Below are 15,836 nucleotides of genomic sequence, written 5' to 3' on the forward strand. Positions count from 1 at the left end.
GGTAAGAGGGAGAGAGAGAAAAAAAAGTAGTCAAAATAATGTTTGTGTAGATTGGGTCTGTATTATTATAATGATATAAATTATAAATAAAATGATGTGTAATGATAATATGTTCTTTGAACTTTTTAAAATTACAAAGTTTATACTATTAAGGGACGGACGAAAAAGGAAATAGTTCATACTCTTTGGGGGAAGTAAGGAGTAGTATCTAAGATTTGTTTGGCTTTCAAGATTTTCTCAACCCATACCTCAATCCGTTTAATTAGAGGCATTCCCAAACCAAAAATCATTGAAGAGCAACAAAACAATGGAACAACACTATTCAAAAGCCTCATTTAAAACGTCAACACATAGCCCACCCATATCAACAATTTCCGACGAATCCAACAGACTAGAGAATAATATAAAAACAATACACAAAATTTTCATGGAATATAAATGAAAAAAAGAAATAGATAATACAATAATGCATCAACAAAAAAGTAGCAAATCAACACCTTCTTATAGCCTATACATACTGACCAACCAACTCAACAATGCAAATAGCAAGAGCCAAACTGCAGATTCAATAGGAGATAAATACAAGTTGATTCATTTCTTCTCTATTAAAACAACACAAAGCAAAAGGAGAAAACATGATGTATATTTTCTTCTTTATACAAGTATTACCAAAACCAAAACCTCTAACACAAAATATGCACATACACAAATCTTGATCAACCAATAAAACCACACCTCAACACATAATAAAACTGATTACTACTCAACATGTTTCAAATCAGAGAGATAAACTTGTGACTGGACAACAGTTCTCCCCACCTTGAAACCGGGCACAACCGTGAACCCTACACGCGGCCTACTCTTCCCGGGCGGCAAACCACACCTACCCAAGACATCCTCCATGTATACCATCGAGAACTCCACCCCTCTCTCCATCTGAAATATCTCTACCACGGGCTTAAACGAATACGCCAGCATGTGAAGCAGCCATATCGAGCTTGCTGTCCTAACAAACGACTCATAGAACACACTCAACGACTTCCACGAATCCAACACCTTATCTTTCCTATCTAGGTTGCTAAAGATTGATGACTCCATCGTCGGATGAATGAGTTCTTCGTACTTCCTCCCACAAAACCGAGAAAACCCGCACTTTGGATTCTTGCTCGCCATTTCCATCGGATTATTGGCAACATGCTCTATTAACTGCCTCAGATAATCACCATCAATCATAGTACTATTTTCGATTTGTTTAGTGCCAATACCATTGCTGATAGTCTCAGAATCGCATAATCCAAAATCAGATTTGTCGAAATTCTGAAACATTCCTAAGCAAACATAAGAGAGAAATGCATACCGGAAATGGCCCTTTCTGGTGTAATTCATACCTGAATAAACAGAGTTGGCTGCTTCTTCCAAATCCCACCCTGCTCTTCGCATCAGATCAATCAGCAATTTCACAAAACACCGCATAGATTTCACTGAATCACGAAGCATTGCCTCGAAAACCCTAACAGTCAGCATAACCTCCAAGCCCAAACCTTCACCTCCCTCTTTCAACCCCAATTTCTGCATCAATTCGGAATTTCCAGCCTTAATTCTGTCCAAATTTTTCCTCAATTCGATTGCTTCGTCATCCTTGACATCAATCTGCGACTGCTGCGTATTCACAATCGTCTCCAAAACCCTGAGCTTGCTCTGATTCTCCTGCACCTGAAATTCCCAAATCGACGCTGCAGGGAATTCGAAACCGCCACTCAACCCCGGCCCCTTTCGCTTCGATTCCTTGTACAAATTCTTCATCTCGGTCAATTTCTGCAGAATCGAAACTATGGACTTATCAGCCTGCTCGAGGGCGTCCTGGTCGATTTCCGGCACATGCGCCGCTTGAAACTGCAAATACGAAGCTTCAAAGGATGAGAGAGTGGCGAAGAGAGAGGGGATTAAAGCCCGAATCAAGTCCGAATCCGAATTCTCCGGGCCCGAGCCCGAGTCTGGTTTGATGACGACGACTTTCTGGTGGGGGATAAATTCTTCGGCGGAGTCGAGGAGGAGCGTGACGTCGCAATCGGAGTCGACGGCGGTGCAGTCGTCTTCGTCGGCGAAGAGCTCGTAGGTTTTGGTCTTGAAAGCGAGGGCGAATTTCTGAAACATGTCGGAAATCGGCGGCGGCGGAGCTCCCTCGAGTTCCATCTCTCGGAATTTATACATTTGAAGGCGCAAAAATGTATTCTTTTCTTGCGAATTCCCCAAAATTTGTGCTTTGAATGAAGAGGAAGGAATGCGTGCTTGAACAAACTATGATTGCGAGCAGTTAGTGGGATCTCCACTTTTATCATTTTCTGCACTTATTTTTTCTCATAAACAAATCTTGAAAATTTATTAGTTTCAACTCTATAAATAGATTGGTGTTTGTTTGTTACTTGTTATTTTGATTGTACCTACTTTCAAACTAATTAGTCGCACATTGTTATAACTTAAAAGTTCTTAACATGTTACATCGAATAAGCTTAATCAACCATTCCTGAGAGAAGTGTTTAATTAAACTTAGACTAATATGCGGTGAAAAAGTTTTTAAAATTATTCCTTCGAAAAAAAAAGTTTTTAAAAATATAAGTGAATTAAATTTAGTGGAAAAATCAAAATGACAACTACTAACTGTTTTTTGAGAACATAGACAATAAATTAGTAGTAGTAACAAAATTATGTTTTGTGATTCGCGTATATATTACTCCTAATTTACCACTACTAATTTTGCGCCATGTGAACCAAATGAAATGACCACTAAACGATGATTTTGCGATTTTTGAATATTTTTGCCTTTTGATTTCCAATCTCTTTCATATAAAAATAATTTGAATAAGATTGTCATGTAATGTTCGTTAGATTGTCGACTCACACATAGGTTTAGTGATTAGAAATAACAAGTAGATTAAAATTACGAGAAGTTTGTTTGACCATGATTCTAATGGATTTTGTGATCATATCTTCCATATTAAAACGGGCATTATTTAAAATCAAGACTAGCTACACACATATAATTATGAATATAGTATGATTATAACTTTAATTCTTATTTTTGTAAATTGATAAATTACAATAAGTAAATACTTAGGAAAATAGTAGGAAAAAAGAAAAAAGAAAAAGGCCGTTCTCCTCATTCTTGATCTTGCAAGGGTTGGGTTGATATTTCAACAGAAGAAAATTTCTCATTTTTCCTTTTGGATTTCTGGATTTCTTCCTTTTTTTTCTTTCAATTGCGCATTTCTCCAAAATTACGGACTGTTTCCCGTTTATATTTCCGGATTCAAATAAAAAAATCGGAAAAGATGACAATGGGAGAGCTTCTCCGTATTCAGCCTTCAGAGCTCAAATTCCCATGTAAGCGAATTTTGAATATTTATAGTCCTACCTTTTTATTCAATATCCGACGATGAATGGAAAAACAGAAAATGATAAATCCTGTTTTTTTTTAACTTTGTGTTAACTCTTTTAAGATGCTTTTTCACTAATTAATGTTTTTAGGTTTTATTTAATTTTGAAATTCTTTTATATGACTGTTCAACCTTATTTCGGTTTCACATGAATCTCAGAATTTGTTTATTTATTTTTAGTAAATATTTGAACATGATTAGTTGATTTTTGTATGTGATTGCTAATTTGTGGATTCAGTTGAAGTGAGGAAGCAGAGTTCATGTGCTATGCAGTTGGCTAATAAGACAGATCAATATGTTGCATTTAAGGTAATAAGTTCCACAATGATCATAGTTAATTGAGTTAGTTTGTCTGCTTGTTTGATGAGTTGTACTTAATTTTGATGTAATTCTAATGGAAATAGGTTAAGACAACCAATCCAAAGAGGTATTGTGTTCGGCCGAATGTTGGCGTTGTTTTGCCCTATTCGGTGTGCAATATCACAGGTGAAAAGCACTATTTTTTTGGTGTAATTGATATCTTGTTTGGGATATTTATGTTCGGCCATTTGTAGTCACTATGCAAGCACACAAGGAGGCTCCCACTGATATGCAATGTAGGGATAAGTTTCTGGTTCAGAGCGTCATTGTTCCGTATGGCACAACAAATAAGGATATAAACCAGGAAATGGTGGGTGATGTTTTCTCTATAGTGATATCACATAAAAGAATTTTGAGCTTATGTCTGTATTACTTCCGTCAATCTTTTCCATAGTTCAACAGGGAGAGTGAGAAGTTTGTGGATGAGTTCAAATTAAAGGTCATTTTCATTCCCGCAAACCCTCCATCCCCAGTACCTGAAGAAGACGAAGAAGGGACTTCGCCAGGAGCATCTTCAGCCGAGGATGAAAGTAGGAAATCTTCATTTTCTGAACCTGTGAGTGTAGTCAGCCATTAATCTTTTTCATTTGCTTTTCTTAGCCAGATTGTTAAAGCAATCAATGAGAAAGGCATCTTTTTTTGTGATCACTTTTCCCCTGTCAGGCAATTAAAAAGAACCTAATATTTAATGATCCAAAATTATGAATTCTGAAGTTTATGATAACTGAAGGAGCCCGTTTTCTTTTAGGACCACAAATGCATTATCAGGTCAAGAAATGCTTTTTAAAACGTGATTTATCATCCTTCATGTTTTTCTAAATAATTAATATGCAAATAAATAAATACTAATGGAAGTATGGAACATGTGTCTATATTTTCATTTTATGTTGAAGTGCCAAATGTTCAAAAGCTATGATCAAGGACAATATTGTGCTTTATTTGGAACTTGGGCCTGCATATGAGCTTTAAGTTCAACTTGCTTTGTTTATCTGGGACCTTTTTAGCTGAGCAATTCCTTACAGTCGTTTCGTTTGTTGTCATGATTTGTGTAGCTGCTTTCTTTTACAAATTAAAGTAAAATTTGTTATCAAAATGTGTCTACCTTTTCATGTTACTACTGGAGTTCTATTTGAAATGTAATTTGTATCTTCAGGAACTGTCTGCTGTCTTAAAGTTGAAAGATGAGAAAGATTCTGTCGATGAACAGAATGATAAGCTCCTCGAAGAATTGGTATGCTTTGGTCTATGTGCACTTCATATGTGGTATTCCTGTCTATCTCATATCAAGAGTATATTCGAATCGCACTTTCATAGACTACTGCCACCTGGTGAATTATATCTGGACATGTGAGATTGTATACATATTATTTGAACACATTATGCATTACTAATAGCTATGCATCTTACACTGTCTACAGTCTATTTTCACTGTATAATACAGAAACCTCATCTGAGCCCTTTTAAAATTTGACACATTGAAAAGATCTAGTTATTTTTGACAAACATCAAGCTCTACCTAATCTTAATTCTTAATGAAGTGCAAAACTGTTATCTCCGCTGAAAGGACATCCTAATTGTTGTCGAAGGATAGTGGTTGCTGTATTTAAAAACCCTAGTAGGTCCTTGTATAGGCCTGACCTGAGCAGATGGTTATTGTTTCTGCAAACACTTAGTTGGAATGATTTGAATTTAAGGATCACATTTGACTGTAATGCTAGACATATACTATAACTCTTGTCAATGTGGGAGTTGTTGATCATCTGCAAGGATATTTCACTATTGGATCTTGAAATGATTATAGAATCACTTGAAGTCAAATTAAAAGATAAGAAAGTTTTTTAAGAGCCTTTTTTTATTTGCTTACATGCCCTTGTCTGCTTTCGATAGTCTCGAGAAAGACTAATGTACTTAAAACCACATCCATGACATTTATTTCTAGACATATTTTCAATATTTTAAGCTAGTTTCTGTGCTCCTCAATCTGGCGAAATCTGTTAGGTTTGATATTATTACGAAAAATGTAATATATGCTTCTTTTACATGTGGTTCTTTGCTAATTTGTTTCTGTTTGTTTTGCGACTCTGGATCTAGTTAATTAATCTTGCAAACGGCATATCATCAAAAACCTCTATCTTAAGCTAAAACATACTCCCTATGTCCCAAGGTATATGTCACACTTTCCTTTTTAGTTTGTTCCACAAAAAATGGCACATTTGCTTTTTTGGAAAAAATCTCACATTAGTACATAAAAATATATTTTCTCTGTTCACTTAACGCACAAAAAAATTTCCTAAAATCCCATGCCATCACAATCACCCAAGTGTGTGACATCTACCATGGGACAGAGGGAGTACTAAACTGGATCTGAATTTATGAATTGAGACGATTTTTCTATCCTCTTGTCATCGACTGCTCTCTCGATGCATGATTGCTGTAGCTTTTTTCTGCCCCAGCCTATTTCATGCATTACATGTAGTTAGCTTTTCATATATGCACCTGTTTTTCTATGTTTACATGCTTCATTGCATTTGCTGCGCAGGAGTCCATAAGGAAACAAACTGGACAAGGGAGAATTGGATCCATTTTTGTGATTTTAGTTGGCCTTGTCCTCGGAATATTGATCGGATACTTTCTCAGGATAGAAGTGCCTACATTGCAGTAACATCCGGTTTTTGATCAGATGTCATAAATTTACTCATCAGAATCTTGTTCAATCTTGTCCCTAGTAGAGACTCTAGGTTATACTATTATTTATTATTTTTTCGCAGGAAGATTGTAGGAAATTTTGGAATATGATTCTTTCAGAAACATGGACATACAAAATGTGTTAGTTCATTAACCTCACCTTAATGGAATAGGTGAAGGCGACATGATTTGCCTTTTTAAGATCAGTTTCTCCCCCCTACCTTCTTGTGCAGAAATGCTGTAGCCTCTCAAGATTGTTGTGAATATTGATTAAATGTGTACTTTCAGTTTTGTAAAATTGTTGCAGTTTATTAACCAAGTTTTCTTTACGAGTTGGAACATGTTGGGATTTTAATTTGTACCTCAAAAATCTCATAATATTTTTTGTATGACTTGAAAAAAAAAACACAAATAAGTGCATTTAAAACGTTGAAAACAGAGTAATTTGAAGACACAAAACACTTAATTGCAAAGATGAAAATATAAATGATGGAGAAATTCAAACTTTACTTAAAATAAACAGAGTGAGATATTGGGCAGACATGGATGGAGTTGGATGTGGTCGGGCTTGGGGAATTCTGTGCAATACCATGAACCAAAAACTTGTGTTAAATATTGCAATCACTCTATTGCGGATTCTATCCAATTTCTTCGAAACACATATTCTTAAAATGTGAATTATTATTCACACTAATATGGATTATATAGTCATGGGTGGGAGTTATACATTCTTCTTTAATTTAATTAAATTTAATTTTTTAAAGTGAGATCGTGTGCGTTCTTTATGGAGTTGCATTATTAGTTGATCGGCTTGAAATTTTGATATATTAGGGGTGTTAATTTGTGCAGATTGGATTGCTATTGGGTCCACCTGATAACAAATTCAGTCCAATATGGTCTAATCTATTCCCAACATGTTAAGAGTTGAGTTGTTATCGGATAAATCTGATAATGACCCAACCTGAACCTAATAGACCGAACCTAACTTGTTAAAAGAAATTATTAACCCGGACATGACCCGTACACGACACGAACTTGTTAAAGACACGATATATTACATGTTGATAAGACACTATAACGACACAAACCTGATTTATATGATTAAAACCTAACATCATATGATTAAACCTGATAATACGATTAAACCTAATTTACACTATAAAAATATAATTTACGTGATTTAAATTTGATTTGCACAAATCTAGGGAATGAAGTTAAAGTATAATTACTTAAAGTAATAAATATAATTAAATAATTCACCTGAACTCAACCTAAAATTATCGGATTCCTAACAGTTCAACATGGTAAGGACACAAATTCAACAAGTTTTGACCCAAACCAATTTAATTTAGTGTGTGTTCCGTGTTGGATTTTTATGCCATATCAAAAATTGTCAGCGTTGTGATATATAAATATATACATCAACACAAAAAAAATCTAGCAAGGTCAGAGAAGAGAAAATTGTACTATTATTAACCACTAACCAAAGTTGTGTTAACTCATTACATAATTGCAACGAAAATATGGCAATGCCATTCGAAAGATATCACACAACCTTTAAAATAAGAAAAGAAAAGAAAAACATGTTGATACAAAGAAATTGGATCAGAGATGATCTTGATGCATATCCTTGGCCTTGATATTGGTGTTCCGGTCTATCACTCTCCCCTTCATAAACATGCTTTCTCCATTTTTTGTAATATTGGGTAATCTGTATCTCTGTGCAATGTATATTCCTCCAATCACCCCTAACATCAATGTGAAACCCTTCCCTATTAATCCCATATTTTTTGATCCCAAATTTTGATCTATTTTTGGTTTTTTATAATGCTGTCTAGCGTCGTATTGATCAAGAGAATTCTCCGCTCTTCAAGGGCCAAACTTTTTGTGACATGATATTGAATATAATTGATAAGAAACTAGGTAATGAAAAAGTAAGAAACTAACAAGAAAACCTAATCTTCGCAGGCAATATTTTCCATTGGATGAAACTAAATTGAACTCCATGCCCAAAAATCAGCCCCAAAAGATGAGGTAAAGAATATTTGCCACAATTCTACGTACGGTTAAAAAGTACTAAATGCTAATAAATTTATGTGTTTATTGCTTCAAATTATTTAATACTAATACACAGCTAATTATAGTACTACTAAATGCTAGTATCTACTAAGGAGTAATCAATAACAATCAATGGAGTATTATTTAATTCTCAATACTTTTTGATCTTCCTCAATTATCACCTTGTTTTCCTGGGTCGATTGATTGCATTATTCCAACAGCCCTACCTCAAGTTGAGTATCAAACTTTCCTGTAGCTGACTTGCTATAATTTGATAAATAATTTATACTAAGATTCAAGAGTGCTTCCATTTTCATTATGAACTAAGATTAAAAAAAAATAGGTGAAGCATAGAAATATGGACAGTAGCTCTAGTTGTAAAGAACAAGGAGAAACAATGAAGCAAGAGCCTGACTAATTTGTTGGAGATGAGAAAGACTTGTCTTTGTTGTGAGAAAGGCGTGTGCACAAAAACACCACCACTTTTTTTAAAACTTTAAAATCTGTCATTTTTGTTGTAAGATTTGGACACCCTTATACAACTAAGATGCCGCTCAATGCCCCATGGTTAATGGGATCAATTTATTACTCCCTCCATTCCACAATATATGAGGCATTTCTTTTGTCAAAAGATGAAATAATCACTTACTTCGTAACACTGAAAAAATGACTCAATTACGTTAGGACGGAGATTTTATACATGTATACACAAAAAAAGCACACACGGACCTTGAGAGAGATTGAGTGATACAGTGAGGAGGGGGAAATGGAAGAAGAGACAGGTAACCATGGCTCACACAAACATGAGGGTCCCAAACCGTGAATAACGGCCTCGCAAGACATTCAATTATATAAATTAAAATAATAACTGGAGGGGATTACAGATGATCCTACATTTTAAAATTAAACAGAATTTTGAAAGACCAGAAAAATAAGCATATGTCTACAACAACAATCATGCCTTGTATTAATGGAATCTACACTCACTTATCAATGAGCAATCAGGAGGCTTAGCTATTGAAAAATTGTCCCACAACTTTCTCAAACAATAGGCAGTCAGTAAAAGGAACCAGGGATGATGTTCTTACTTCTTATCTGTGCCAGCTAAATAGACCATTGATACGGACATATTGCTCCGAGTTCATTCAGCAAAAAACACCTGTAAACAAAATCCAAAATCATGGTCAACTTTAATCTATCACAAGAATGGTAATCACAAATGTATATAGGTGTTTTGCCGAGCCATTTTGTGGCCTTTTGCCGGATAAATATGAAAATGAGTCAACCAGCTGTTCTGCCAAACTACTCGGATCATCAATTAAAGTGTGTATAAAGGTGTTTAACACTGTGCGTTCCTGCTCGCTAGATCTTAGACTGAACCACGTCAGCAACTTCAATCTGAAATCCTTTGTAATATGGCCCTCGCATTCCAGCCAACGGATGATCTTTACACAGTATTCAAAGTTCTCATCCAAGCATAGATCATTCTGAACTGGGAATGGGGATCCGTTTGTCAGAGTTCTATCAGAATCATGTGTCTCCCTATTACCGCTATGCTGTCTTTTATTGCAACCAACCAGCTTCGAATCAGCAGGTACTTCTCCACATTTTCTCTGTATGCCGTGAGAAATAGCATCATCTGCCTCAATAGCTTTCCCTAAAGTGCACCCGTTTTCTTCTTCTCTGTATGACTCAACAGGGGGTGTGAACTCCTCATTCAGATCAGGCACGGAAGCAACATTCAAGTCAAGTTGACGAGCAACAGAAGGTGGCCAGGCTTGCTTAGTTTCTAGCTTGACTACAGCATGATCATTAGCACATTTATTCACATGTAAACCATAAAATGACTCCAAATAGCCTTGATGCTGCAGCCAAGCGAGCTTCAATATTCTTCCAAGATCTCGAACCTCGAATCCTGAGTCTAGTTCTATTTCTTCAGTCCTGTGGTTTTTCTTGGAACTAGAGCTCCCTCCATGCGATGCATCCACTCCAGGTCTTTCAGTACTAGAATAATGGTTCTCGTGAATAAGTTGTACACTCTTTGTAAAGAACTTCATTTCAGAGGGTCCAGAGTCACCATCTTCTGCATAAGATATGATCCGAACGAGTATTCCGTGCAAGGCTGCAGATTTGATATCCATATCCTCCTTTGATCTCTTGGAAAAACAAAAATAGGCTCTTTAGAGTAAACCTCTACTCTTTTCTTGCAATACCAGAGTTTGTATCCCTTAATGGCGTTCATTGATGCAGTTGATAATTCAATCAACAGAAGTGCCACTGAAGAACATGTGACTTCCTCAAACAGGAATTTGCATGCTGCAGGAAGTGAACCCTCTGCCAAAGTGGAGATGTAAAATGATGTAAGCAGTAGGCAACATGATCTCACACAGGAAGTACCAAGAGATTAAAGTATTACCAACAAAATTGATGGGTGCAGTAGACTTTGAGGCCATCAGTTTGTCAGCTTTTTCAAAAGCAAGGGAGCAGAGCCTCTGCACCTCAGCAGCTACAGAGAGTCTACTAACAATGCCCCGAACCATTTTTGCTGAAACTCCATTGACTGGGCCAACCTCAGTTTCTAATGTGGATTTGGCATCTCTAACAATCTCATGGAGCTCACTGTCACTGAATCTAGAAGTCCCATCCAGGAGCCTGAAACTCAAATATATCCGATAGCATAGAACATCAACACAACGAGAATCCTTAGCTATACTCAGCTGCTTTTCCCAGCATCTGCCAAAAAAAATGAAGTTAGAAATGTCAAGAACCAGCACCACTCGTGAAAGTAAGACAAAAGGAATGATAAATATGGAGGTCGGCCAATGAACGGATAATAGTGGAGGCAAACAACTTACTTAAGTACCCCAGAAACCTTTCCACACGAAGCACAACAATAGCTTCCATCCAACTGCATCATTGGCCCCAGGTCAACAACCCCAACCTTACCATGTTGGAGTGCACATTCAATGGGGCACGACAAACCACAAGAGTCTCCTACACCAGAATCAGATACACACTCCAACCAAAGACTGGGGCCCTTGTTGTCATCAAATAAATGGCAAATGCAGCAAGAGCACCTCCTGCAAAATGTGTCATCTATTCAAAGAGTGGCTCGGCATACAGAATTTTTGCATGTCCACAAATTAGAAGATTTCAAATCAAGACAATGGTCGGGATTCAGTGGAATTCGCACAGGGTTTTCCCCCTTCCTTGGTCTTTTAGATTGCTGAACTTGATCCTTGGGACTTGAAGATGATCTCTTGAATTCGTATGTCTTTGATGCTTTTCTGCAATCTTTCATCAGAGGTTCAGCCATGCTGCGCTCTGTTAATCTTATAGCTGCTCAATGTTATAAGTTATTCAAAAAAAGATACCGAGTCGGAACAGATTACAAAAATCTTTTTTTTTTCAAATCCTGAAGCATGTTCTAGTGTCAACTGTCAGAAACCTGCTTCAATGCATGAAGATATTATCGGTGTGATTTAGTAGAAAATTAGAGATTATTAGTTAAAACATGTGCAACAAAACATCGAAAACACTTGACCTAAGCAGTGCCTGTCCATTCCAACAAAATATTCTACAAAATGAATCATTCAGCTATACCTACCGCAAGAGATAAGACTCTGAAACAACATTTCAAATTTAGAGAACAATAAAATTGTATCCATTCATGGAAATAAAGTGCAGCATTTTCCGGTGGAAACTAATTAAATTCAATTAAATAAATTCAAATAGAAAAAGCAATGGAAATGAGACTAAACCAGCTCAAATTCTCTCTAGAGAGAGGGGCGGGGGAACAAAAAGGGAGAAATGCAGCTGGAAGTTCAAGCTGAAGCGGCAAAAACATAAGCAGTGAATTAATTTCAGCACTATAAAAAACAGGAACCCTTAGAATCAATAAATTAAAGAGAATTATACCTTGAGGTAGACGTGCACACAGTTCAAAAACCGCCGGTTCCGGGGATGGTTCAACATTTTCATGAACTGGAACCGGAACCGCCGGAACCATGAACTGGAACCAGCGCGCCAAGGGTTCCGACAGTTCCGGTTCCGGTTCAAAAAACCGCCGGTTCATGGGACGGTTCAAAACCGCCGGTTTTTGCTGAAGTCGCCGGTTCCAAGCCGGTTTGGCGGTTCGTAATTATTTTTTTTGCATTTTCTTATTTAGTTATCTATGAAATGTGCTAAATAAAATTCAAAAAATCACGATGAAAATTGCAATTTTATTGAGATTACAAGTTACAACAATTACAAATCACAAAAAACTTGAAATGTTAAACAAAAAATTTAAATACAACGACACTACTAGTCTACAACGAAGCTAATTACAAATTACAAAAAAGACTTGAAGTTCTAAACAATAAATTTATAAGTATATATACCCTTAGTCGGCGAATGAGATGTTTCTACATAACTAAATTGAGGACATCTTTAGCAATTCAACCTTAAATGTTGAGTTTAGTCTAACAATTAACAATTATAGTAGAATTGTCAAAAGTTTCCTAGATTTAGCCTTAGAAAAATCTACTTAACCGACTAGAGTATGTACAAATACAATTATTTAATTGTATTTGCATATTTTTAAAGTAGAAACAAATGAAAAAAAAAGAAATAAATGAAAAAGGACTTGAGCTCAACTTAAATTTTAAATTTAAGTTGAAGTGTCTACGTATCCCCAATGCTCATTTGCATTAGGGAATCAAAGCTCAAGTAGTTTTCTTACCTTACTTACCTATTTGGCTTGGCCGGCGGTTGACGGTTGGCCTACCATTCATCCCCGGTGAATTCCTCTTGTGATTCCTCCTAGCTATCATTCCTATAATTTCTTGTTCTCTAACGTCAGCTTTGGCCCAACCATCAAGTAACATCACGGCTTCCATATTTTTCGCGGAGAGCTTACTTCTTGATTCATCCAACACTGAAAGCGGACTCGACGACGACAGTGGAAGCCGGAACCGAAAAAATCTCCTTGGCCATTGACGCAAGTATGGGAAAATCTTTTTCATGTGTTCCCCACCAATCGAAGACGTCGATTTGGGTGGGAGGAGTAGGATCTTCATCGCCAAAGGAAAAGAGTGAATCGAAATATAAATCTAACTCACTTACCATACATGAGGTCGACCTTCCGCCGGTGCTGTAGCTGTATAGGTCGGATAATTGGGATTGCGCGTCGGGGTTATCATAATCAGTTTGAAATGTGAAGCCAAAATTATGTTGTTGAGGAGGGGTAGGTCTTTTGACTTGGTGGGTACTGTTATACTTGGTTTCATATTCGGTGTAGAGGACGCAAGTTAAACTCGAAGGTTTGTTGGACAATTGACCGAACCGGGAGGTTTATTTGAAATGTTTCGGTTAGGTTTACTCTCCATTGGTCATTGGTATCCGCTTGCAATGCTTGAAGTGGACCAAGATCAATAGAACTCAAATTGTTATAATAAAAATCTAAAATCCTGGAGGTACCGGCTAACTTCCATTTTGGATCCAAGACCTTTGCAATCAAAAACACCGTTGGAATCTCACTGAAATACTTAAGCCATTTGTGAATCATATAATATAAAACACACATCAATTCAGGAGAAGAGCAAGCATTTTTCATCGCAGTTTTAAAACCAAGTGATATATACATGCAATGCTTTAAAACACGAACAACAATGCAATAATAAACACTCTATAATTCAACAGTCGCATTTTTGAAATATTTGAACAATTTAAATAAACTCACGCTATGATCCCAACAACTATGCGACATATATAAATCAGAAACGGGATAGGTTCTAAAAAAATCACACAAATAATCTTTATGCGCCAAAGTAGAATTCTGACAATCATATGTAGAATTCCATCTATGAGACACATCCATGGTAAAATTCGTATATCTTACCTTCTTTTGATGGCAATACTTCTTCCAAGCTTTGCCAATATGCGGCTTTTGATGGATAATCTAACTGCAGTTCTAATAGGACTAACATGCTTTTGCCATAATTCAAGCGCATCTTGTACACATAAATTCAAAATATGAGATATGCATCTTTGATGAAAATACTTACCACCAATAACCGGAGCACAAGCCGCAATCAAATCATTAATACTTGCAGTGTTAGCAGTTGCATTATCAAAACCAACAGAAAATATCTTATTGCATACTTGAAATTCATTCAAAACATGAATAATTAAAGAAACAATTTCGGGTGTAGTGTGTGGTGTCTCAAATTCTCTAAAACCAATCAAACGCTTGTTCAAAGTCCAACTATTGTCCACAAAGTGAACTGTAATGCCCATGTATGAATGTCTATTAAAACAATCAGTCCATACATCTGAGCAAATATTCACTTTGTGTCCCAAGTTGAGTAAATAACGTGATAATTCAACTTTTTTCTCCAAACATTGTCGAACGGTAGATCATTTGACGGTCATTCGACCTACTTTTTTGACAGCTACGTTCAAACCACTTTGAATAGTAACCTCAAATTTTTTGTCATCATAAACATTTAAAGGAAAATGCTTCATTGCAGTCCATCTAGTTATAACGTTAGCAAAATTTTTAGGATCATATTTAAAAAGTTGAGTACCTGGCGAACCTGAACCACCAGGTTGGAAGTTTAGTTGGGTTTGGGTAGCGCCAGTGCCACATTCTACCGGATGCTTTGTCACCAAATGACGACGGAGGGTGTCATATCCCCCACCACTCGCAAATTTATAAACTTTATCACAATAGTTACAATATGCTTGAAACGCCGATGTCTCTTCTTGAGAGGGCGGATCATTAGGACTTGGAATTACCACCGGGACCTTCTTGTAGTGGTTAACAAAAATATCATATTTCAATGCTTTTTTAGTGGGTGGAGGGGGAGGCATGTCCTCATTTCCGCCGGTGCTAGACAGGATACGAGAATGAGATCTATCATCATTGTTGTCCGAGTCCGACGATATAGATACGTTGTACTCGTCATCTTGTTGTTGGGAACTACCACCGCCCCTCCCCCCACCTTGATGCATTTCAGCGAGTAGCATAGCGGTCCTATGATCCTCTTCTATCTATAAATATTATATAAGTTGAAGTTTTAATTAGGAACATAAAAAAATTAAAAAAACTCAATCTTATGAAATTATGAATTGCAAAAATAATTTTATTTTATAGAACTTACTTGCATGCGTTCAGCCGCCACTCGGGAAACCTCTTCTATAACTTCTCGACGACTAGGTCGCTTTGATCTTTGGGGACGACTACTTTGATCTTGGGCAATTCATGGAATATGGAGTATTGAATAAATGGTAAATTACGAACACAACAACAAATAT

At 36.4% G+C, this 15,836-nt stretch overlaps 2 protein-coding genes and 1 pseudogene across 3 annotated transcripts; 1 reads left to right on the plus strand and 2 right to left on the minus strand.

The window, feature by feature from the left end:
* Positions 1-759: 759 nt before the first annotated feature.
* LOC121796940 (protein GRAVITROPIC IN THE LIGHT 1-like) lies at positions 760-2,193 on the minus strand. Its single transcript, XM_042195698.1, has one exon. It carries the CDS (start codon positions 2,191-2,193, stop codon positions 760-762), a length of 1,434 nt encoding a protein of 477 aa, XP_042051632.1.
* A 923-nt stretch (positions 2,194-3,116) lies between these two features.
* On the plus strand, positions 3,117-6,777 carry LOC121797399 (vesicle-associated protein 1-3-like). 2 transcript variants are annotated; one of them, XM_042196153.1, is made up of 8 exons: positions 3,119-3,177; positions 3,306-3,381; positions 3,673-3,743; positions 3,839-3,920; positions 3,989-4,104; positions 4,189-4,350; positions 4,948-5,025; positions 6,334-6,777. In XM_042196153.1, exons 2-8 carry the CDS (start codon positions 3,330-3,332, stop codon positions 6,454-6,456), a joined length of 684 nt encoding a protein of 227 aa, XP_042052087.1. In that variant the 5' UTR covers positions 3,119-3,177; positions 3,306-3,329; the 3' UTR covers positions 6,457-6,777. The 2 variants fall into 2 exon arrangements, with proteins under 2 accessions (XP_042052086.1, XP_042052087.1); XM_042196152.1 differs by having other exon boundaries at positions 3,117-3,381.
* A 2,655-nt stretch (positions 6,778-9,432) lies between these two features.
* Positions 9,433-12,391, minus strand: LOC121795845 (annotated as a pseudogene).
* Positions 12,392-15,836: the final 3,445 nt, after the last annotated feature.

The sequence above is a fragment of the Salvia splendens genome, chromosome 3 (genome assembly GCF_004379255.2).
Source record: "Salvia splendens isolate huo1 chromosome 3, SspV2, whole genome shotgun sequence".
In the NCBI taxonomy this organism is placed as follows: domain Eukaryota; kingdom Viridiplantae; phylum Streptophyta; class Magnoliopsida; order Lamiales; family Lamiaceae; genus Salvia; species Salvia splendens.

Excerpts from the sequence above, each read along its gene's own strand:
- LOC121796940 (XM_042195698.1), bottom strand. The coding sequence starts at position 2,193 with ATGGAACTCGAGGGAGCTCCGCCGCCGCCGATTTCCGACATGTTTCAG.
- LOC121797399 (XM_042196152.1), top strand. The coding sequence starts at position 3,330 with ATGACAATGGGAGAGCTTCTCCGTATTCAGCCTTCAGAGCTCAAATTC. Across the intron at positions 3,744-3,838 it reads ATCAATATGTTGCATTTAAG|GTTAAGACAACCAATCCAAA; the intron begins GTAATAAGTTCC and ends TAATGGAAATAG. Across the intron at positions 4,351-4,947 it reads AATCTTCATTTTCTGAACCT|GAACTGTCTGCTGTCTTAAA; the intron begins GTGAGTGTAGTC and ends TTGTATCTTCAG.